The 22664-nt window shown below is 43.2% G+C and overlaps 2 protein-coding genes across 2 annotated transcripts; one reads left to right on the top strand and one right to left on the bottom strand.

Moving 5' to 3' along the window:
* Positions 1-7641: 7641 nt before the first annotated feature.
* cfap126 (cilia and flagella associated protein 126) lies at positions 7642-11132 on the bottom strand. The gene is made up of 5 exons (XM_038273460.1): positions 10992-11132; positions 10836-10898; positions 10687-10758; positions 10419-10607; positions 7642-8351 (listed from the first exon to the last, which is right to left on the bottom strand). The coding sequence occupies exons 1-5, from the start codon at positions 11016-11018 to the stop codon at positions 8037-8039; spliced, it is 666 nt and encodes a 221-aa protein (XP_038129388.1). The 5' UTR covers positions 11019-11132; the 3' UTR covers positions 7642-8036.
* Positions 11133-11463: 331 nt separating this feature from the next.
* Positions 11464-22323, top strand: ccnq (cyclin Q). The gene is made up of 5 exons (XM_038273452.1): positions 11464-11808; positions 13664-13847; positions 16282-16414; positions 17709-17927; positions 21905-22323. The coding sequence occupies exons 1-5, from the start codon at positions 11661-11663 to the stop codon at positions 21992-21994; spliced, it is 774 nt and encodes a 257-aa protein (XP_038129380.1). The 5' UTR covers positions 11464-11660; the 3' UTR covers positions 21995-22323.
* The last annotated feature ends 341 nt before the right edge of the window (positions 22324-22664 follow it).

Here is a 22664-nt window from a genome sequence, read left to right as displayed (position 1 = left end):
CCATCCATTCATCATCCATCCATCCATTCATCATCCATCTGTCAACCCTTCATCCATCCATCCATCAATCATCAAACATTTATCCATCCATCCATCTCTATCCATCCATCATCCATCCATTCATCATCCATCCATCCATCCATTCATCGTTCATCCATCCATTCATCATCCATCCATCCATTCATCATCCATCCAACCATCATCCATCCATCAATCCATGCATCCAACCATCATCCATCTATCCAACCATCATCCATCCATCCATCATCCATCTAGGGTGACCACCCGTCCCGCGTAGCGCGTGCGCGCACAGCGTTTGAAGCCCAATTCATTCGTCCCGCAAATTGAGACCGTGTCACGCATAATCAATGCAAGAAATATGAAAAAGCTTATGGTCGTCAAGTTGTGCTTACTCTCATATGACAGCAGATGGCAATGAAAGCCCAAATTAATGAAATTAAATGTTTGAAGTCAATTTTTAAACGTCTTTCTACCACTTTTTTGTGATTTGAATCATCAGTGGCCGGTCTAAACATTTTCCAAGAATGCAGCCGCGCGGTGACGTAAAAAAAGCGCGCTCGCGTAAAATACCAGTTGGAACTGCACATTATTGTACTTTTACACTTATGTAGTGAAAGAGAAGGTTCTCCTCAATGCTGCACGCTCAAAAAAGAAATACAACTTCAAGAAGAAACCTGAAGGTAAGAAACCTAGATATGTAAGACCCCATTTGTCTAAGATGAAGTTTGATTGATTTTGAACATTGGTGGGCTGTCTACAGGGGTGCAAATGTGTCACTTTTAGGAAATAGTAGCCTTTTAGGTCAAAATATGTCATTGTTTTGCATAGGATTGTATTTTGGCACCTTTTTGTATTGTTTTGTATTGTGATGGTGATGGGTTTGCACTCCTCTGTCTATACTGGAAAACCATTTGGAAGCTTATCATAAATTAATTCTGTCTCTTATCTTTCTTTCTTATTTTATTCAGATGCTGGTGAAAAGGTTTGAGTCCTAAAGGTGACCCCAAAGTCCTAAAGGTGTCCCCAGAACACTGAACAGTTTTTTTTTCCCTGTCCCTGCTTTTACCAACATCCAAGTTCACCATCCTTCCTCCCCCTTCTCGTTCTGTGAACCTCTGGAGTCGTGAGTTAAGCCTTTTTTTTTTTTTTTTTTTTTACAGTTCCTGTGGTGTAGAGCAACTACAATTCCTGTTAATCCTTTAATTTCAAATTATAATTTATTTAAAGTGAATAAATTGTAATAAAAATAAATAAAATTGAATAGCTAAAGTAAATCGGAATTGGAAGTGCATCTGTTCATTGAATGTTCAAAGTATTATGAATCTTTATTTAGAAAGAAATACACATTGGTTGGCCTATTCATGAGCATTCATCAGCAATTACACATGTTTATGGGAATAGGACATTATTAATATACCATCTAAGGTGGTATGTGCTAGAAATGTGTAAACCTCTATCAGTGAGTCTGCCCGTGAGGTGGGGGCACCGCTGCACCAAGCAGTTTCCCACTTTGTCCCTCAGAAACATACCCCTTGTCCCCCCTTGGGCTTATTAGCAGGTGGTCACCCTACATCCATCCAACCATCATCCATCCATCCATCCATGCATCCAACCATCATCCATCCATCCAACCATCATCCATCCATCAATCCATGCATCCAACCATCATCCATCCATTCATCATCCATCCATCCAACCATCATCCATCCATCCAACCATCATCCATCCATCCAACCATCATCCATCCATCCATCCATGCATCCAACCATCATCCAACCATCATCCATCCAACCATCATCCATCCATCCATCCATGCATCCAACCATCATCCATCCATCCAACCATCATCCATCCATCAATCCATGCATCCAACCATCATCCATCCATTCATCATCCATCCATCCAACCATCATCCATCCATCCAACCATCATCCATCCATCCAACCATCATCCATCCATCCATCCATGCATCCAACCATCATCCAACCATCATCCATCCAACCATCATCCATCCATCCATCCATGCATCCAACCATCATCCATCCATCCAACCATCATCCATCCATCAATCCATGCATCCAACCATCATCCATCCATTCATCATCCATCCATCCAACCATCATCCATCCATCCAACCATCATCCATCCATCCAACCATCATCCATCCATCCATCCATGCATCCAACCATCATCCAACCATCATCCATCCAACCATCATCCATCCATCCATCCATGCATCCAACCATCATCCATCCATCCAACCATCATCCATCCATCCAACCATCATCCATCCATCCAACCATCATCCATCCATCCAACCATCATCCATCCATCCAACCATCATCTATCCATCCATCCATGCATCCAACCATCATCCATCCATCCAACCATCATCCATCCATCCAACCATCATCCATCCATCCATCCATGCATCCAACCATCATCCAACCATCATCCATCCAACCATCATCCATCCATCCATCCATGCATCCAACCATCATCCATCCATCCAACCATCATCCATCCATCAATCCATGCATCCAACCATCATCCATCCATTCATCGTCCATCCATCCAACCATCATCCATCCATCCAACCATCATCCATCCATCCAACCATCATCCATCCATCCATCCATGCATCCAACCATCATCCAACCATCATCCATCCAACCATCATCCATCCATCCAACCATCATCCATCCAACCATCATCCATCCATCCAACCATCATCCATCCAACCATCATCCATCCATCCATTCATCATCCATCATCCATCCATCCAACCATCATCCATCCATTCATCATCCATCCATCCATTCATCATCCATCCATCCATCAATCATCAAACATTTATCCATCCATCCATCTCTATCCATCCATCATCCATCCATTCATCATCCATCCATCCATCCATTCATCGTTCATCCATCCATCTCTATCCATCCATCCATTCATCATCCATCCAACCATCATCCATCCATGAATCCATGCATCCATCCATCATCCATTTATCATCCAACCATCATCCATCCATGCATCCAACCATCATCCATCCATCCAACCATCATCCATCCATCCATCCATGCATCCAACCATCATCCATCCATCCAACCATCATCCATCCATCCATTCATCATCCATCCAACCATCATCCATCCATCCATCCATGCATCCAACCATCATCCATCCATCCAACCATCATCCATCCATCAATCCATGCATCCAACCATCATCCATCCATTCATCATCCATCCATCCAACCATCATCCATCCATCCAACCATCATCCATCCATCCATCCATGCATCCAACCATCATCCAACCATCATCCATCCAACCATCATCCATCCATCAATCCATGCATCCAACCATCATCCATCCATTCATCATCCATCCATCCAACCATCATCCATCCATCCATGCATCCAACCATCATCCATCCATCCAACCATCATCCATCCATCCATCCATGCATCCAACCATCATCCATCCATCCAACCATCATCCATCCATCCAACCATCATCCATCCATCAATCCATGCATCCAACCATCATCCATCCATTCATCATCCATCCATCCAACCATCATCCATCCATCCAACCATCATCCATCCATCCATCCATGCATCCAACCATCATCCATCCATTCATCATCCATCAATCCATCCATCCATCATCCATCCAACCATCATCCATCCATCCATCCATGCATCCAACCATCATCCAACCATCATCCATCCAACCATCATCCATCCATCAATCCATGCATCCAACCATCATCCATCCATTCATCATCCATCCATCCAACCATCATCCATCCATCCATGCATCCAACCATCATCCATCCATCCAACCATCATCCATCCATCCAACCATGCATCCAACCATCATCCATCCATCCAACCATCATCCATCCATCCAACCATCATCCATCCATCAATCCATGCATCCAACCATCATCCATCCATTCATCATCCATCCAACCATCATCCATCCATCCAACCATCATCCATCCATCCATCCATGCATCCAACCATCATCCATCCATTCATCATCCATCAATCCATCCATCCATCATCCATCCAACCATCATCCATCCATCCATCCATGCATCCAACCATCATCCAACCATCATCCATCCAACCATCATCCATCCATCAATCCATGCATCCAACCATCATCCATCCATTCATCATCCATCCATCCAACCATCATCCATCCATCCATGCATCCAACCATCATCCATCCATCCAACCATCATCCATCCATCCATCCATGCATCCAACCATCATCCATCCATCCAACCATCATCCATCCATCCAACCATCATCCATCCATCAATCCATGCATCCAACCATCATCCATCCATTCATCATCCATCCATCCAACCATCATCCATCCATCCAACCATCATCCATCCATCCATCCATGCATCCAACCATCATCCATCCATTCATCATCCATCAATCCATCCATCCATCATCCATCCAACCATCATCCATCCATCCATCCATGCATCCAACCATCATCCAACCATCATCCATCCAACCATCATCCATCCATCAATCCATGCATCCAACCATCATCCATCCATTCATCATCCATCCATCCAACCATCATCCATCCATCCATGCATCCAACCATCATCCATCCAACCATCATCCATCCATCCATCCATGCATCCAACCATCATCCATCCATCCAACCATCATCCATCCATCCAACCATCATCCATCCATCAATCCATGCATCCAACCATCATCCATCCATTCATCATCCATCCATCCAACCATCATCCATCCATCCAACCATCATCCATCCATCCATCCATGCATCCAACCATCATCCATCCATTCATCATCCATCAATCCATCCATCCATCATCCATCCAACCATCATCCATCCATCACGTTTACCCCTGCTGGGGTGGTGAGGTGTGCTGCTGCCTTCCTCCATCTGTCTGCAGGCGAGATAATTCATTTTCATAATATACATGGATTCATAGAGATAGAGGATTATAGGTGAAGCTAATTTCATCCTCTGGCAGGACCAGCCCAGCTGCTCCCTCTACCAATATTTTTAATCTCCTTTGTTAAAATTCAGATACATCCCGCCTCCAAAACCCACACATATCCTCCCTCCCTCCTATATCCCCCCCTCCACACCCTGCCCCATCACTTTAATACTGTTTCTCTGCACCACTCTTGATATATTATTTTAATGACCCCCCGCTTTAACGTTTGATCTATAACCACCATTGATTTCCAGATTCACTGGAATGATCAGAAGAGCTGGAGATGCTTACATGCTAACTAAATCATTGATGCATAATCTGGTGGATTACTTAAACCAACTGTGATTATACTGAACTGTAACCGTAGTGATGACCTGATCTTAATGGTCCAGTGACGTTCCTGGTTTTGACCATTTGAGCATTAATGCAGAATAAACAGCAAACCAGTCACGTTGGTTGGATGATCAGTCATTATGTTTTCATAAAATTAAAGACTTAAACATCAACATTTGAAAATATTTTTGATTAGGACTTTTCATTTCAATCTCATATTAATCCTGTTTCTGGGATTTCCTTATTTTTCTTCCATAATATTAGAAAATGTAGAAATATTCTGCCCTGGAGTGACGCTGTAAAAAAAAAAAGTTGATTCATTGCTTTAAGGTGAGATTAGCGGGCAGTCAGTGGTGCAGAAGGTTGTGGGTTCGATTCCTGGCCCGCTGTGTTTCTGTGTGTGTGAATGGTTGTTTGTCTCTGCGATGGACTGGAGACCTGTCCAGGGTGAACCCCGCCTCTCAGCTATAGGCAGCTGAAGATAGACACCAGCAGCCGTCAGGACCCCACTTGGGATGAAGCGTGTCAGAAAAAGGATCGATCAATCAACAGCGAGATGATAGAGATGATAGAGCAGGGCCTGTATATCCTTTCTGGAGCCTGGTTCTGGTTCTGCTGGAGGTTTCTACCTTTTTTAAACCGAGTTTTCCTCTCCACTGTCGCTACATGCTTGGTGGAGGGATTGCTACAGAACTGAAACAATCCAAGTCAATATTTTCTGTCTGTTCCTGCTCATCTGGGAGGAACAGATGGATGACTGGATGCAACCAGCTGGTTTTCCTTAGATGGAAAACTTTGAGCCTTTGAACAGACTGGATGATCTGGTTGATCTAGATCAGGGGTGTCAATGTGGTTCCAGAAAGGGCCGTGAGGCTGCAGGTTTTCTTTCCAAATAAGCAATAGCAACCAGACTCCAGTCATCTCATCAAGTGAGTCCAATCTGAACATGATGACTTGATGAGATGAATGGAGTCTGGTGCTATTGCTTGGTTGGAAAGAAAACCTGCAGCCACGCTTTAAACCCCTGATCTAGATCTATATAGAGTCTGGAGGTGACGGGTGTTCTTATAGAAACTCATTAGAAATACCTCCCCTCTGACCAGCCAGGGGACTGAAGACTGTCTGCTGCTGTTCATTGTTGCGCTCTGAACAATGAAGGCTCAGTTCATGCAATAATAGAGTGAACCCGGATCTGCCATGTTTCACCATATCTATCTATCTGATGCGGATCTGTGCTTTTTACACAGCAAAGTGATTATTCCTCCGTGTTACTGCCAGATTTTTTACATCTGCTGTCTGCATTATGTCTACAGGCTCACAACACATATTTATTGGCTTTGGGTCTAAAACTTTTATTTCTTAGATTTTATATTATTTGACAGTTTTAGAGGCTCTAAATTCCATTAAAACTCAAAGATGAAGTGAATAAAGTATCTATGAAATCCTGTTGGTGACGAACGTGTTCATTAAGAGGAGAACAATGCAGCTCCTTCTGTTGCTTTCAGGAACTCTGCACCAATCAGCTGACGGAGCAAAGACACAGCTGGACTTGCAGCCATCTTAACTCCTACCTCCATCATGCATGCGGAAAGGATACTTTGATTTTAATGCCCTTCATTTAATAAAAGGGTGAAATAATTTACACTATAAAAAACCTAAAATCAATGGGTGATCTGAAAGGATTAGTCTGAGAGCAGCAGAGGGCGCCCCCTGTTCTCATTACTATCACTGCATCATTTTGATAATTTAAATGGAGAAAAAGGAAAATATCAGCATAAAGAATTGGCCCCAAAAATCAGCAGCACATATTGGGGGATCAGTTAGTTAAAAGCACCTGCATCAGTGGTTCGGTAGAGCGGTACGTTTATGCTGGGCGGACAGGGGTTAGGTCTCCCTCCTTCCTGTTCAGACGGGCCCCCGCTTGGATCACCTGGATGCTAAACACACCTGAACAAATAATCCCAAAGGTTGAAGGTTATATAAAAACAGGCTCATCTGTTGGAACACGACCTGCTTTAATGCCAGATGGATCAGCCAGCGGTTTGGATATGAGGCGACCTCCTTCTCCAATAGAACAGAGAGAAAAAATGAAAATAAAAATAAGCAGCATATTTATTGCATGTGTTAGAAAATCCCCGACTTAAAGCAGCTCCAACCTGAGTCATCTGTGCAGAACTGGGAGGGAAGCTGGATGCTTAATTTGCAACTAAAATGTAGATTATTTTCTCACTGCAATTTTAATGAAAGGATTACTAAAGGAAGTACGGTTTGTCGTCATAGTTTTTTATTGAATTAAAGAAAGTTAATGGTAGAATTCATCTGTTTAAAGTGACATTATTATTATTATTTTATTTCTGTTCAAAGTTTGTATTCACTTTATTGTGGGATAAGAAAAATGCAGTTTTTTATTCCCATCTGACTCATTCTGAGGAATTCTAATCTCCACAATCAGACAAAGTTTCCTTATTTTGTAAAACATTTATTTCACTGCTTTGTCCTTTTCTGATGAATTATCACTCAGCAAGCACCACTAATGTTCATTTCCTTTAAGTTGGATACAATACATTTATTAAAGTTTTCATTTGATCTGAAACTTGAAATAATGGAAGACTTTCTTTCTGATTTCCAATTAATCCAATAATGGGACCTCTGACTCTTCTTGGTGTTTATGTCCTGCAGGGTGTCCCGCTCCTCAGCGGTCCCGCTGGCTGCCTTTCTGTGGACCTGGAGGAGGATTTAGCCGTTTGCTCAGACATGTTGCTCTGGGATCCACTCTCAGGCCTGGAGGAGGTTTCACTCTCAGCTTCATGAGTCATTTCTCCAGCTTCACTCGTTGAAGCTCGGTGGATCTGATGAGCCGGAGCTCCCGCCTCGTGTCTCTGGGAGCCGGAGCTCTCACTGCCAGTCAAGGGGCGGTTCTGGGACTCTGGTCGGCTTTCGGCTGCGTTTGATGGGTCTGCCGAGCTTCGACGTTCATCACTCTGTTTTTGTAAAGAACAAAGAATAATAAAAATTAAAAATCTGCAAACAGAGAAAAAGGTACATTAAAGGACAAATTAATGTCATTTAATTCCTTCTGTTTTATAGAAGCATTATAATCTGCAAATAGCATGGTCTCACTTAGCATGGCCAGTTAGCATGGTCTCAGTTAGCATGGTCACACTTAGCATGGCCAGTTAGCATGGTCACAGTTAGCATGGTCTTAGTTAGCATGGTCACACTTAGCATGGCCAGTTAGCATGGTCACAGTTAGCATGGTCTCAGTTAGCATGGTCTCACATAGAATGGCCAGTTGGCATGGTCTCACTTAGCATGGCCAGTTAGCATGGTCACAGTTAGCATGGTCTTAGTAAGCATGGTCACACTTAGCATGGTCACAGTTAGCATGGTCTTAGTTAGCATGGTCTCACTTAGCATGGCCTGTTAGCATGGCCACAGTTAGCATGGTCTTAGTTAGCATGATCTCACTTAGCATGGCCAGTTAGCATGGTCTCACTTAGCATGGCCAGTTAGCATGGTCACAGTTAGCATGGTCTCAGTTAGCATGGTCTCACTTATCATGGCCAGTTAGCATGGTCAAAGCTAGCATGGCCAGTTAGCATGGTCACTGTTAGCATGGTCTCACTTAGCATGGTCAGGTAGCATGGTCACAGTTAGCATGGCCAGTTAGCATGGTCTCACTTAGCATGGCCAGTTAGCATGGTCACTGTTAGCATGGTCTCACTTAGCATGGTCAGTTAGCATGGTCACAGTTAGCATGGCCAGTTAGCATGGTCACTGTTTGCATTGGTCTCAGTTAGCATGGTCTCACTTATCATGGCCAGTTAGCATGGTCACGGCTAGCATGGTCTCAGTTAGCATGGTCTCAGTTAGCATGGCCAGTTAGCATGGTCACAGTTAGCATGGTCTTAGTTAGCATGGTCACACTTAGCATGGCCAGTTAGCATGGTCACAGTTAGCATGGTCTCACTTAGCATGGCATGTTAGCATGGTCACAGTTAGCATGGTCTTAGTTAGCATGATCTCACTTAGCATGGCCAGTTAGCATGGTCTCACTTAGCATGGCCAGTTAGCATGGTCTCACTTAGCATGGCCAGTTAGCATGGTCTTAGTTAGCATGGTCTCACTTAGCATGGTCACAGTTAGCATGGTCTTAGCATGGTCTCACTTAGCATGGCCAGTTAGCATGGTCTCACTTAGCATGGCCAGTTAGAATGGTCACAGTTAGCATGGTCTCAGTTAGCATGGTCTCACTTATCATGGCCAGTTAGCATGGTCAAAGCTAGCATGGCCAGTTAGCATGGTCACTGTTAGCATGGTCTCACTTAGCATGGTCAGGTAGCATGGTCACAGTTAGCATGGCCAGTTAGCATGGTCTCACTTAGCATGGCCAGTTAGCATGGTCACTATTAGCATGGTCTCACTTAGCATGGTCAGTTAGCATGGTCACAGTTAGCATGGCCAGTTAGCATGGTCACTGTTTGCATTGGTCTCAGTTAGCATGGTCTCACTTATCATGGCCAGTTAGCATGGTCACTGTTTGCATTGGTCTCAGTTAGCAGGCTGACGTAGAACTAACTGGCCTGCAGGAGTTAACGGAAAAAACAGATTTTAATACAGGACTTTTTTTTTTTTAATAGAAATTTTTTAATTTTGGGACAATAATGTCTGATAAAGAGTACATTTTTATACATGTTTAAGCCAGAATTATTTGACTTTTAAATATGACTTCCTTACGACGAAAAATAATAATGCATAAGAAATAATGAACCGCCGAGCTGACTGCAACCATGTCGGGATTTTTCCACACAGTAAAAAAAGCTCCTTTCTAATTTTAATGGTTACAGATATTTTCCTGGACTATGTGAGAAAATCTCCTCCATTGGAGAGAAAGATGTAAAATACTTACAGAAGACCCTCAGGTTTATCTGCTTTTTCATGATGAACCTCTGGAAGAAGAAAAAGCTAAAGACAGGAATAGGTGGAGAAAATACATTAAAGGGAGCCGCTGAAATAAGATGGAGTGACCATCAATCAGTGGCCCTGACCTGGTGGCCCCTGTCTGTGTTTCTGCTGCTGCTGGGTGAAAGTGATTGGCCCCGCTGCGGTGGGCACAGGCCCCAGGTCCTCAGTCGATCCAGACCCGCCGCTGAACGGGCGGTGGTGTTGATGTTGGGGGGCGGGATGCGTGCTGGTAGATCCCAGGTACCTTTGAAGTCTGGCCAGGCTCCGCCTTTCTGCAAGAACCACACAGAGACCTGACCCAGAACTATTCACTGTGGGGCCACTTTAAATGAAAGCAGGAGGTGTAACTACCTTCACCCCTGGGAGCAGGTGCCCTCTGCTGTCTGCTACAAAGGAAGAGGGACCCACCCGTGTGCGTGGACGCTGTTAGAGAAACTTAGAATATTTAGTAGGGATCAAAATTAAAACAGTGAGAAACAGGCTGCAGATAAACAGCTCACCTCTTTAAAGGGTTTAGTCACACACCAGTTCTGCAGCCTCTGGCTTCTGAAGGCGCTTTCATACTTTATTCAATTAAAATATTTCAGCAAATTAGATCATTTATAAAAAATTATATAAATATATTTTAGTTTTTTATTGACAGAAAGTTTGTTTACCTGGTTAGCCGAGAAACTGGAAGACATGCTGCATCAGTTTGCATCCGTTGTGTTGATCCGTTGCTTAGCAACTCAGTCAAACTTAAAGGTGATTGGTAGAAAGCCGATCAGGAAGATTTCTAAAAGTATAGGCTGTAAATTTTTATGTTTTCATGCAACAATAAATTATTACTGCCGCTTGAATGTGGTGTTATTTAATTCTTTTTATATTTGAACATTGCCTAATTAATATAACATTAAATTAACCATTTGGAAATCAAAGATACATTTCCATATCTTTGATCTCATTTTGAGTGAGTAACATCAGGGACATTTTTCATCATTTCTATAAGTTTTTAAGTAATGAATAATAATAATTAAACAGGAAACCCCCATGTTTAACTATACTTTTATTTCTTCTAAATCATAACAGATTCTTCCGTATTTCCAAGAGGCTTTTATTTTGAAAAAAAGAATTTGCCGGAAGTGTGTGTATTTATCTTCCGGTGTCAGAAACAACTAGCTAACGTGCTAATCAACAGAGCTAGCGAAATTAGACAACAAACGTTTGTCTTTATTCTGCTTTAAGTTTTCAGAACAAACATTACTGTTGGGATTATTTGGGATTATCAGGAAAGGCTGGTTTAGTTTTCATTCTGGTTATTTTTAACCTTCTCCGGAGCAGGTGGGATGGAGGGACCGTCCTGCCGGTTAGCTGCCCAGCCGGCAGAGGAGCTCCGGCCGCCGGGCAGCCTGGGCTCCGGCGGCGCCGCCGGGTCGGAACCCACGCGGGACATGAGGACCCACTTCCGGGTGTGTCGCTTCATGATGGAGACAGGTGTGAGGCTCTTCTTCTTCTTCTTCTTATGGGGTTTTATGGCGGTTGGCAGACTTGTGAATTGTGCATTACCGCCACCAACTGATATGGAGTAAAGCAAGAAAACAGAAAACGATTCACCCCCCCCCCCCCCAAAAAAAAAAAAAAAAAAAAAAAAAAAAAAAAAAAAAAAAAAAAAAAAAAAAAAAAAAAAACCTGTGTAACTTAAACCAACATAATACTAAATCACATTTGCCCATATAATTTTTAATTTACTCTAGGTCATCTTAACTCTGCCAGTTTCTGATGGTCCCATCGGTCCTCCCATCATACTTCCAACCATCTCCCAGTTCAAATCTTTAATGTCCAGATATTTTTCTGCAGCCTTCACTATTATTTTGATTTTTTCCGTTTTTTTTGTTGTCTGTGCAGTACAATTAATTACTTCTACCATGAAAAGAACAAAATTTGTCTTTTTAACAATAAGTGAGTCTTCATCAATTTTTGGAGATTTCTCTAGAGGTTTGGAATTTGCTGTGTGTTGAACTGTAGGTTTGGGTTTTTCTGACTGAGATGGGATCCTTTTTGCAGCTTCAGCGTAGGTTATTCCGAGCTCAAATTTCATTTTTTTAATTTCCTCAGACCTTTTGCTTGCTTCACAGCCGCGATAGGCAGCAGTATGTTCTCCACCACAATTACAGCATTTTATTTTAGCTTCTTTTCCACATTTTCCGTACTCATGTTCTCCTGCACACCTTCCACACCTCTGTTTCCCTTTACAAACTGCTGCAATGTGACCGAATTTTTGGCATTTGAAACATCTCAATGGTGGAGGATTGTAGATTTTGACATTATAGCTTATGTAACCGATGAATACTTTGCTTGGTAATTGCTCTTCCTCAAATTTAATTAGCACTGATAAACTGTCAGATCTTTCTCCGTTTCTTGTTGTTTTTAACCGTTTTACTTCTTTTACTTTTGCACCGCTTATGTTTTCCAGAATCTCTTTTTCAGAAATTTTTAGAGGAACTCCTCCAATGACTCCCCTGCTGATCTTTTTGTTCTCCATTAGGCTGCACTGAACTCTTATCCCGTCAATTTTGTTGATCCGTATTGCTTTGCCTTGCTGGGCGCTGTCTCTGCAGTTAATTAGCAGGTCTCCACTGTACAGAATTCTGGCACCTCTGACTTCTCCGACAAGTTTATTGATGGTTTTTGTTAAGTGAACCGGATTCCAATTTGTAAAAGAGTCTGCCTGATTAACGACTTTGAATATGACTTTGAATTCATTTTGTTGTGCTGTGGAATGTATGGAATGATCATCACTGGATTGTTCTGAACTAGATTCCCCTTGAACTGATCTCTGTTTTTTCCGCTTTTTCTCATTTTTTGATGTTGCTATCTTCCAACCTTCATTGTCACTATTTCCCTCTTCCATCCCACAAGAATCGCTTCCTGTTTCCTCACTACTCACGGCCCAAGACATTTCTCCATAAGCAGCTTCAAAACACGCGCCATGCACCAAACGACCATCCACATGCCAAAGGGCCGGTGTGAGGCTCTGTTTTCCTCTTTCTGATTTAATCAGGGGATAAACTGATAGAAAAGTCTAAATGATTTAACCAGAGATGAGGATTTAGATCTAGTGACCACAGATAGGACTTTACTCAACTGCTAAATTCATTAAAATGTTTGTTTATAAAAGTTTAAACATGTTATAATTAGTTAATTCCCGTTAGAATCATAAATCTCCAGGATTTTGGTTAGAAATCCAGCAGAAAGGTGCTGCAGTGAATAAAGGTTTAGTAATGATTTTAGTTAAAGTCTATCAGATACAGGAATTAATTTAATCCTGTGAAATTCACCTGTTTTCCAGGAGTGAAGCTGCGCATGCGCTCTGTCCCTGTGGCCACAGCCTGCCTCCTATATCACCGCTTCTTCCAGCGGGTCACATCGCAGCTCTATGAGCCCTACCTGGTGGCCATGAGCTGCTTATACCTGGCTGGTAAAGTGGAGGAGCAGCACATTCGCACCCGTGACATCATCAATGTGAGCCACAGGTAATCCACACAGGAGGGATTATTAGCAAATATTCATCATCTGCTCCAATGTGTGCTAAACTAAACTATCCTCCATTATAAGAAAAACATTTATTCACCATAGTTTCTATAACTGATTATAATGTTAATCAAAGTTGTCTCTCCTGGTGATCAGGTTCTGTCTCTCTAGTGATCAGGTTCTGGACTCTGTCCCTCTTATTGGGTCTTATTTAGACTCAGATGGATTTAGGTTTAACTTTAGCGTATGCCTTTTAAAGGTGTCGTAAAAAAAAAAAAACACATTTTAGACCAGTTTATACCACCAGTCTGGTCTCATGCCAACTGTAAAGCATCCTGAAACCATTCATGTGTGGGGTTGCTTCTCAGCCAAGGGAGTCGGCTCTCTCAAAGTCTGACCTAAAAACAGCCATGAATAAAGAATGGAACCAGAATGTCCTCCGACAGCAACTTCTCCCAACCGTCCAAGAGCAGTTTGGTGATGAACGATGCCTTTTCCAGCATGATGGAGCACCTCACCATGAAGCAAAGGTGATATCTAACTGGCTCAGGGAACAAAAACAGAGAGATGTTGGGTCCATGGCCTGGAAACTCCCCTGATCTTAATCCCATTGAAAACGTGTGGTCAATCATCAAGAGACGGGTGGACAAACGAAAACCTAGGAATTCTGACAAAATGCAAGCATTGATTGTGCAGAATGGACTCTATCAGTCAGGATTGATTGAGAGCAGCCAGGGAGAATTGCAAAGGTCCTAAGAAGAGGGGTCAACACTGCAAATATTGACCTGCTGCATTAACTCATTCTGTCAATAAAAGCTTCTGTTAATAAGAATATGATTGCAATTGTATTTCTGTATGTGATGACATCATCTGACATACTTGAATACCAGAGGGCAGCAGATCAGGTGAAAATATAATATTTGTGTCATTCTCATTATTTTTGGCCATGACTGTAGAGCAGCAGGAGCCTCATGAGCTTCTGAGCATCTGAGGCGCTTCAGAGGCAGCAGCTTCTGGACGCGCCTCATCAACCAACCAGAGAAGCTGATCTGGGAGCTGGCAGGGAGTCAGACACAGCACTGCTGATGGAGAGCGCTATGATCTCTCCTCTGAAACAGTTTATTAACGCCTAAATTAACTTCAAATGTAGAAACCTGCCGGCAGAATATGTTGGCTTTTATTATCCTGCTGCCTGCAGTTTGTAGCACAGACCTGAAAAACGCTAACATCTACTTCCAGCCGCCACCAACAGGAGGGGAAAACCCTGGAGAGGCTCCCGGGCCTGAGGCAGCTGCTGCTGGGGATTCCCAGTGACAGCGCAGCGCCGGTATGTGGGGGTCTGAGAGGCTCCCACAGAGAAATAATCTTTGAAGGCAGGATGGTAATCTGGATGAACTGACTGCACAGACCATGTTTTCAGGAGGACTTTCTCACTTCAACATAGATTCTAACTACTTTCTACCCGCTGATCACAGCTAATATAGCAAAGCTGCTCTCTAGAATTGAACACAGGAGCATCAGACGCATCTGCACTCACTTTACTGGACGTCTGACCTTAAGGTGGATCAGAGATAAAGCAGCAGAAGCTTAACAAATTCCAGATTATATCTAGCTGTAGTTCTGCTCTCCACCAGTAGGTGGTGACATGTTCACCTGAAGCTTCATGAACTGTGGGGATCGTTGAATCAATTAGCCCAAACAAAGCTTCAACTCTTCATCACTTCTGGGAAGCTTCATCCTTCTACTCCATGCATGGATCTGCTGCTACCTGCTTCCTGCTCTGTGTGGCAGCAAAGCCGCCTCAGGAGAACTACTGCCACCTAGAGGCCGGCGGGGAGACATTCGGTGTCTTATTCTGGTTAAACGTAATGTGACCAAAAAGGTTATTTAAAAAACATTTGGTTAAATAATGATTGAGATCTCAATACCACTTTTTTTTTACTATGGGGACAAAAAATTACAAATAATTAATAATAACTACACATTGTGCGTCGCCCGGGGAGCAGTGTGGGGTTAAGGGTCTTACTCAGGGACCCAGAGTGGCAGTCTGTGGGAGTGGGTTTAGAACTCTGAACCTCTAGATTCATAGCTCTACGCCCTAAGCACTAGGACGCCACTCCCCCCAAAGGCAGAGAAATATTTCTATTAGCATGAAAAAGTTCTTCCTCAGCAGATGTTAGTTAATCAGCAAATAAATGCAAAGATAGAAACCTAGATAGATAGTTTTCTATATTTTAAGGCTGTCTGGGTATCTTTTTTTATTTCCAATCAACTCTTATCTTTAGTGTGGATCTGATGCTCAGTTAGTGATTAATCTGGCAGCCCTGCTGTCACATGATCACAGCTAGGAATAAGTTAGCAGCCGTTATAATGACTATTTCTAATTTATAAAAGACAGAAAGGAAAAGCTCCTAATTGCAGGTCTGTGTCTCGCAGGTACTTTAACAAAGGCAGCGCCCCCCTGGAGTGTGATAAGGAGTTCTGGGACCTCAGGGACAGCGTGGTGCGATGTGAGCTCCTCATCCTCCGACAGCTCAACTTCCACGTCTCCTTTGAACACCCCCACAAGGTAGTGAAGGGCGTTTTGTGGTTAAAAAAGTTGGTAATGAGACTTAAATGGTTCCAGGATTATTTAGCAGGTTGGTCATCTTAAAATGTGTCATTTCAGGTGATCCTAATGTCTTATTTAGCAGAAAAAACCACAGATCTCTACTTATTCACTGGATTGCTGATTGCCTGTTGGTAGTACAGGGTGGAGTTAAACCACCGGCCGCCATATTGGTACTCCCTATAGACCAGTCTGAATGTAAACAATCCGTGTGCTCCGTGCTCAGTCATTTTCAGGGGGACTGAAGACTTTTAACATAAAGATAAATTCATTACTTTCACACAGACTGACTGTTTCATAGCATCAGTAGATTAACTTTAACTTATAATAAAAAGTAGTAGATAATAATTAAAGAAGTGTATAAATCATGTAATATAACATATTGTACAAATCTGTCACAATAAAATTAATGTGTTAATGAAGCAGAATAATACAGATGATCCAAAAGTGCTGAACTGATGATGAACATCAGTTTACAAGGATTTATTACATTGTTATGGTGATTACATATCTTACATGTCTGATAATACATGCAATATATATACATATATGGTTAAAATATAACATACAATATATATTTCAGTACATTTTTTTTCAAATTAGAAATAAACCAAACACTATAAAAATGACAGCATGATCCACTGAATAAAGAATTCCTACATTAACATTTCACAGTGAATTACTTTCTATTTCCTCTACTTTCTATTTTCTAACATTAGACCCAATGTCGGTGGCTAACTCAGTCAATGTCTTCCAGTCGGTCCCAGATAGCCAGACAAATGTTAGTGTACAGACTTTACTATAGGATCCATCGGCTATAGATGGATTTATTGGTTAAATTACCAGTGGAACGTCTTCCTGCAAACAGAAAACCGCTGGTTTTAGCAGCTAAATGCTGCACAGGGAGGCATCTTTACTGTGCGTCTCTGTGGGAGTGGGGAGTACCAACATGGCGGAGGGTGGCTTCACTTTTTTCAGGCAATCAGCAGTGAATTAATAGAGATCAGTGAAAAAAAACAGCTGGAGGTATGAAAACAATGGCAACAGTGCCACCTAGTGGCTGAGGTGTGACATCCTTACAGGTTTAATAATTTCTCTAAAGGATTACAGAAAGTGAGACGATTGTAAATGAAAAAGAACAGAAACAGGATCACAGGCTGAACGGCGTCTGAATTAAAAGAAGAAGGTTTGAGGTGAAGGATTGTTTCTGCTGCTTCCTGATTTTTTTTCCCGGTCGACTCTTTTCTCTCTGCAGTATTTACTCCACTACCTCCTGTCTGTAAAATCACTCGTCAACCGACACGCTTGGTCTCGAACCCCTGTGGCCGAGACTTCCTGGGCGTTGCTGAGAGACTGTTACCATGGGGACATGTGCATCCGCCACGTGCCGCAGCACATCGCGGTGGCCGCCCTCTACCTGGCGCTGAACAGCTACGGCGTGGAGCTGCCTGCTGGTGAGAAGCAGTGGTGGCAGGTGTGTGTTCATGATCACAATCAGACCCGTTCTGCATGTTTCACAACTACAACAATGTTCTGTTTCCTCAACAATTCAATATTTGACTGTCTGAAGCAAGACATGCTGAAGCTGAGGACAAAAGAAGCTCTAAAATAATGAATCAGTCTGTATTTATGACATCACTGTTGTTTCTATTTATATATAGAGGAAAGGCTCCTTTCTGCTAATCATTGTTCCTCATAATCACAAAGGAGCCGTCTGCGATCGAGTCGAGTTTTCAGCTCCTCATGTTGGTGAGTTTAGGGACCGAAGCTCTGAAATATTTCATGATGAAACAGCCGTGATTTAAACACTGAAGCTCCCGCTGGCCGTCGGTTTGACAGGTGAGATTTTAAACCAATGAAACGCAGCAGCAGTCATGATGTCATTGACTGAAATGGTTCTAGTGTGCCATATGAACCCATTATGGATATAAAGAAGTTAATATATATTACTTTAAAGGCTGCATTATATTTCAATTATTATTTTTTGTCCAAATCTGTATCAAAAATAAATCAGAAAATAAGACACAGGTTCAACGTATGAAATTACAATTTTATTAACAGAAACTGATTGATTCACCTCCGAACATTTACAACTTTTCACATGAATGAAAAACGTTTTTTTTTGGTCGCCGTTTTCTTTGCCTCGCCAAAGCTGCTGTTTAACCAGTTAAAGGATAAAATCTCTGCGTGAGACGGTGACGTTCAAACAGCTCCTGAACAAAACCAACGCGTTTATAGCTGCTACGACCAACAGATGGTAAAAGAGCCACAAGTCGCCGTCGCATTAGAGCTAGAATATTTTCTAATCATTTGATCTGACCTGTGTGATTATAGTAGACCAGCGGTTTGTCTTTGGGCCGCTGAGGTGTGGGCAATGCCAACCTTGAACAAAATGGGTCACGTTGATCATCCTCTTCGCTGTCATAATCTTAGCTGCTTGCTTTGGACCAGTCCTCCTCATCGGTCTCTCCATCGCCGCCCAAATCGCTATCATCAATATTCTGAAGCATTTTTAAAGCCTGTTTAGCTGTTAGATTTCTTCTGAAAGGAACTAGTTCCTAGCCTGACGTAGTCCGACTCAATTCTAGTCAGAATGAGTCTGATGCTGCTCCATAGAGCTGTGATTATGGGGCGTGTTTCGAACGAACCAGGAAAAAAAAAATGCCTCTGCATTCAATTGGATAGACCTACAACCAATAAGAGCAACGGAGTGCGTGACGTATGTTAAACTTCCCGACCTCAAACGTACAACGTTACCTACTATGTTTACAACATGGGATTAATATCATGACATTGCGAGTTATTTACTAAATCAGACAGTCAGATGATCTGTTACCATTTGTAAGTTAGATGAACTTCGTCCACGACGATACCCAGAACGTTGGCTTGAAAACCATCGGAGCCTAGCATGTTGTTCAGCAGCCAGGATTCCGGGCTTCCGAAAAGGAGCTGGCAATGACCGCTGGCTATGTCAACCTCGTCGTTCACGCCGAGTTGCATCGCCGTTTGGTGACGTACTTGATTACGTTACTGTTGATCATCTGTCCATCATCGTATAAAGCCCGCCCTGACAATTTGATTGGCCCGCCAGATATTGTGCGAGCATACTCGCGCTACTATTGAGCAATGCCAGACCGAACTTCCCGACCTCAAACATTGTGGGCGGGACTAAGTTCGGAATGGCACCCAGGCTACAAGTTCCAGAGTTTTCTAGGTAAACTGTTGGTTGCTAAGCAACAGTACTGAGAAAAAAGAAACAGTAAATCAACCACAGGAAGAATTTATAATGCAACTAATCGATCCGTCAAAATGACGCCTGTGGGAGATCGAGGTAAAATTAACCACATTTATTTTTTAGATTTTTATTTGAAAAACAACGTGAAAATGAAGGAATGAGAAAGTTAGTTAACATGAGCGACATAAGATTAATATAAATAAAGTTGTTTGAAAACGAGTTCTTTCTGGAAGCTTCTGATTATCCGCAAAAAAATAATATTTAGTTTCCAAACATAGAAAAAAATCCTTGTTTTCAGTCAGAAGCTGATTTCTTGGTTCATCTTCTAACAATTAGAAACGTTATTGAAAGTGAGGTTAAACTTTTAGCCAATATCCGCCTGTCTGTCCGCGGCGGATCCTTTCCTTCCTTCTCGCCGCGGCTCTTTGCTCCGACAGCCGACGAATAGTTATTAAAATGGCTGCGAGGCGTTCGGACAGAAACAGCCAAAACGCCGTCGGCTGGGAGGGAAGAGGTTAAACAGTCGGAGCAGAAAGTGAAGCTGAGGTGTAGAAGCGGAGCGCTGCGTTCAGACAATCAGAGCTGCTCAGAGATGATTACAGACCACTATAGACTCCCATCGGGCGTCAATCTGCCGTTCTGACTCCTATTGGGAGTCGATCTGCCGCTCTGACCCTCATCGGGCGTCAATGTGCAGCTCTGACCCACGTCGGTCGGCGATCTGCAGCTCTGACTCCCATCGGGCGTCAATGTGCAGCTCTGACCCTCATCGGGCGTCAATCTGCAGCTCTGACTCCCATCGGGCGTCAATGTGCAGCTCTGACCCTCATCGGGCGTCAATCTGCAGCTCTGACTCCCATCGGGCGTCAATGTGCAGCTCTGACCCTCATCGGGCGTCAATCTGCAGCTCTGACTCCCATTGGGCGTCAATGTGCAGCTCTGACCCACGTCGGTCGGCGATCTGCAGCTCTGACTCCCATCGGGCGTCAATCTGCAGCTCTGACTCCCATCGGGCGTCAATGTGCAGCTCTGACTCCCATCGGGCGTCAATGTGCAGCTCTGACCCACGTCGGTCGGCGATCTGCAGCTCTGACTCCCATCGGGCGTCAATGTGCAGCTCTGACCCACGTCGGTCGGCGATCTGCAGCTCTGACTCCCATCGGGCGTCAATGTGCAGCTCTGACCCACGTCGGTCGGCGATCTGCAGCTCTGACTCCCATCGGGCGTCAATGTGCAGCTCTGACCCTCATAGGGCGTCGATCTGCTGCTCTGACCCTAAACGGGCATCGATCTGCCGCTCTGATCCCCGTCGGGCGGCAATCTGCCGCTCTGAACCCCATCGGGTGTCGATCTTCAGTTCTAAATCCCATCGGGTGTCGATCTTCAGCTTTGACCCGGCATCAATGATGATTCCTACCTTCCCCCCCCACAGCGTGATCCTGCCGCCACATGTAACCCTGCAGGTCAGCTCTGCCAGGTTTTATAAGCCTTTCTGCTGCGTTGTGAGGTCTTAACCAGAACCTCCAGGATTCTCTGTCCTTGTTTTAAGTTTTCAGATAAAATCCCTTTAAAGAGTTTTATGGCTAATTAATGTAAAGGAGACACTAACTAATCGCCCGCATCATGGCTTCCTGCTGATGACGTCTGGTGCTCCTTCATACCAGAGTTAGTATTCAGTTTGATCATTTAATTTCACAATAATTCAGCGGATCATTGTAGGTTTCCTAAAGCATCATCCTGAATCCTTAGAATCGCTTTACAAACTGAAGCAAATCGTTTTTCATCTCATGATTAAATGGATGCTGATGTATTTTCTGCCTAGCAACAGTTTAAAGCAGTGATGTGGTCCAAAGGTTGATGTGCTGCTGAGCAGACTGAATGCCTACAGTTCTGTTTGGCGTTTCTTTTGAGCGTGATGACATCACAGCTGCAGCCAGTCTTCAGAGGCTCACACCGCTTATGTAACATCAATTACTGTTAGAGTTGGTTTTCCCCCATGAACGTGATTTTGTCTCAGATTTTCCTTTAGAAAGTCATTTCATTCAGATTCAAATGAAGGAACGTCTCTTTATGTGCAGAGCGTTCGCTTTATCCCTAAAGGCCACAGAATCTGGGTCATTTGAAATGCTGTGTGCACCTTTGATGTCCCTGTTTACTGAGGTCAGGTGTGGCCTTTGCTTGTGTGTGTGTGTGTGTGTGCGTGTGTGTGTGTGTAGGTGCTGTGTGAGGATGTGACCAAAGCAGACATCGATGCCGTGATCTCAGACCTTCTCCGGCTCTATGACATGGAGGCCAAATGCGTCTGAAGAACACGGCGACGGAGAGGAGCTCCTGTTGGTGACCATGAAACTGAAGACCTGAACCTACTATGAACAGGGGGGGAGGGGGGATCCAGGTGCATGTCAACCATCTGTGCATCTGAGGCACAATGACTTTATTTGCTCCAGTTATGGAGCTGATGAAAATCCTTCCTGCAGTACCATCGTCCGCCACACAGGGGAGACATTTATAGCCTTTGATCTGCGCCTCAAAGCCAAACATGGCGGCTTTTTAATCTGAGCTGCTGCAGAACTCAGAGCTTCATGCTTCTGATCTCACTAATTAAACAATAAATCAGGATTTCATAAAAATCTGATCTGACCTGCTTTGTCTCTGTTTTCTATTTAACCTATTTCTATATTTAAAATCCAGAGTCTATTCTGAAACCATTGTTATTGTGAGTCTATTTTTATTTAAATTTTTCAGTTAGGATAAAATTACTATTTTATGAAACCTGGCTAAAGAATATCCTCACAGCTTGGTCGGTTCTAAAGTATTAGAACCTCCGTTTATTCAATTCTATTCAGTTTATTTCTATAGCTCCAATTCACATCATGTCATCTCAGGTCTCTTTCCAGTTCAACCAGATCATCCAGTCAGATTGATTCAAAGTTTTCTGTCTAAGGAAAACTTTACGGTACTTATACAGACGGTACA

The sequence above is a fragment of the Cyprinodon tularosa genome, unplaced genomic scaffold (assembly GCF_016077235.1).
Source record: "Cyprinodon tularosa strain WSP-4 unplaced genomic scaffold, ASM1607723v1 ctg872, whole genome shotgun sequence".
NCBI classification, from domain to species: Eukaryota; Metazoa; Chordata; class Actinopteri; order Cyprinodontiformes; family Cyprinodontidae; genus Cyprinodon; species Cyprinodon tularosa.
This window is presented reverse-complemented; position numbering and strand designations above follow the sequence as displayed.